Source organism: Apaloderma vittatum, unplaced genomic scaffold (genome assembly GCF_000703405.1).
Source record: "Apaloderma vittatum isolate BGI_N311 unplaced genomic scaffold, ASM70340v1 scaffold36979, whole genome shotgun sequence".
In the NCBI taxonomy this organism is placed as follows: domain Eukaryota; kingdom Metazoa; phylum Chordata; class Aves; order Trogoniformes; family Trogonidae; genus Apaloderma; species Apaloderma vittatum.
Window position 1 is genome coordinate 1 of NW_009735290.1, and position 2,812 is coordinate 2,812.

General features: G+C 42.2%; 1 protein-coding gene across 1 annotated transcript; it reads left to right on the top strand.

The window, feature by feature from the left end:
* Positions 1-6: 6 nt before the first annotated feature.
* DRD5 (dopamine receptor D5) lies at positions 7-1,520 on the top strand (the record flags this gene model as incomplete). The annotated part of the gene is made up of 2 exons (XM_009876531.1): positions 7-443; positions 555-1,520. Coding segments are annotated over 2 exons (1,230 nt in total), but the record flags the coding sequence as incomplete, so codon positions are not given.
* Positions 1,521-2,812: the final 1,292 nt, after the last annotated feature.

The following is a 2,812-nucleotide window of genomic DNA, read 5'->3' on the forward strand; positions in this document are numbered from 1 at the left end:
GCTCTGCTCATCCTCTGGACGCTCTTTGGGAACGTGCTGGTGTGCGCTGCCATCGTCCGCTACCGGCACCTGAGGAGCAAGGTCACCAACATCTTCATCGTGTCCCTGGCTGTGTCGGACCTGCTGGTGGCTCTGCTGGTCATGCCCTGGAAGGCGGTGGCTGAGGTGGCCGGGTACTGGCCCTTCGGGGCTTTCTGCAACGTCTGGGTGGCCTTTGATATCATGTGCTCCACGGCCTCCATCCTGAACCTGTGCGTGATTAGCGTGGACAGGTACTGGGCTATTTCCAGCCCTTTCCGCTATGAGAGGAAGATGACCCAGCGGCTGGCTCTGGTGATGATCAGCGTGGCGTGGGCTTTGTCTGTGCTCATCTCCTTCCTTCCTGTCCAGCTCAACTGGCACAAAGGTGGGGACGCTGTTGCTGCTAGTGATATCAGAGATGGGTTTGGGACTGGCTGGGCAGCAGCAGGTGCTGTCACCACCTGGGCGGAAGACATGAGCACCACATGGGTGGCGTTAGCAGCAATGAGACCCTCTGATGGCACTTCTGGCAGCAATGATACCCTCACTGGACCATCAGAGAGCTGTGACTCCAGCCTCAACAGGACTTACGCTATTTCCTCCTCCTTGATCAGTTTTTATATCCCAGTGGCTATCATGATAGTTACCTACACTCGAATCTACCGCATTGCCCAGGTGCAAATTCGTCGTATCTCTTCTCTGGAGAGGGCAGCTGAGCATGCACAGAGCTGCCGGAGCAGCCACGTTGACTGCCACCATCACACAAGCCTCAAGTCCTCCATCAGGAAAGAGACCAAGGTGTTGAAGACTCTCTCCGTCATCATGGGCGTCTTTGTCTGCTGCTGGTTGCCATTCTTCATCTTGAACTGCATGGTTCCCTTTTGTGAGAGCCCACCCAGTGACCCCCACGCTGGCCTTCCCTGTGTCAGTGAGACCACCTTTAATGTCTTTGTCTGGTTTGGTTGGGCCAACTCCTCTCTGAACCCCATCATCTATGCCTTCAACGCTGACTTTAGAAAGGTCTTCTCCAACCTCCTGGGATGCAGTCAGTTTTGCTCTAGTACTCCAGTGGAGACTGTTAATATAAGCAATGAGCTTATCTCTTACAACCAGGACACCCTTTTCCATAAGGACATAGTGACTGCTTATGTTAACATGATCCCAAATGTGGTTGACTGTGAGGAAAATCGTGAGGACCCTTTTGATAGGATGTGCCAGTTCTCTCCTGACCATGACGTTGCCACTGACTCTGTATGTGAGCTGGACTGTGAGGGGGAGATTTCACTAGGCAAAATAACACCTTTCACTCCAAATGGTTTACATTAAATTTTATCATGCCCTGGTCAGTTCTTTTTGGATTATAAACCAAAATATTAGCGTTGAGTGGAAAAACCTGCTTGATTTTACACTATAGTTTGGTCAGTCACTTCACACTAAGCTCACTTCTCTGTGTAGTGCTTTGCAGGGTGTAGACATTGTCATGCAGGGAGCTGGCAGCACAAACTTGATTCAGCACTTCCCCAGGCTGAGAGAGGACCAGGCAGTCTTGTTGATTAGCTTTGGTGAGGTATTGTGGTATAATTGTGGTCAGTTCATGTTTATAACGTGTTTGCAAATGAAAGGTACCATTTTCAGTGCTAAGTATTAAAACTTCTAAAATCAGGGACAGATGTGGCTGGCATAGACATTAAATAGAAAAAAAAATTCTAGGCTGTTTGTTTGTTCAGATATTATGTTTCTTTTTTTCTGTTGGGGTTTTTTTTGTTTTCTTTTTGGTTTTGTTTGGTTTTTTTTAGTTTTTGTGTGATTTTTTTTTAAAGATATAAATAGTGAGGTGATGATTTGGGTGATTATTTAAATGTGTGTTTCTGCCGAAACAGTTTATGTGAAATCCATGTTCTAGGCGGCGTTGTTGCCTATGATATCCTTGCAATGTTCCCAGATGAATAAATAAAAGTTACATCGATCAAGGGGTTTTTATCTTTCATTTATCATCCTGAAAGGTTTACAAGTATTCAAACTTTAACATTCCTATTTGAATGTTTAGAGCAACTAACAGCTAAACCCTGTTATTTTAAAAGCAGTCTGTGTAGGAAATACAGTTTTTGAATAAAAGCGAGGCTCATAGGAATGATTGACTTTATGAACTCTTTTATATGCCTCTACTTACAGCTGGATTTATGCCTGGTTTTCTTAGTTTTATAACCGACGCTATCTATCTCTGCAGCTAAGAATATCAAGTATACGTGTTTACAAGCTATTAAAGCTTTACACTTAATTCTATACTAGAACTTACGTTTTAAAGATACTATTAATGAGAAGAGTTTGGTGATAGAATTAGGAGCTGAATGTATCTAAAAACACTAATTTTGTTTGAAAATGTTGCTTATAATCAGCATTTTCCAGTATAGACATTAGAGAACTCATCCAAGCCAAGAGAAGAAAAAATGCTATTGATGTATTTTTTTAGTTATTTAACTGAAACTTAAATACACTTTAAGTGCTTTGACTCTCCAAAACAATTTAAAGCAATCTTTATAAACTGTAAAAGAGTATTTTAAGCTGTTTCTATTGAAACATCTACATCAAATGGAGTATTGTATTTAGAAATGTTGGTAAGCTTTCAGCTTAGAAATCAAAAGTGTTCTTACTTATGAAGCAAATGATCAAAGGTAGTAAAAGCAATATTATTTATTTCAGATTTTGACTCATAAAGTGAACAACATTTGAATTCATTTACCCTTTAAAAATACCTATACCATGAGCTGTGCAGATTTAAATGTAATTGTAG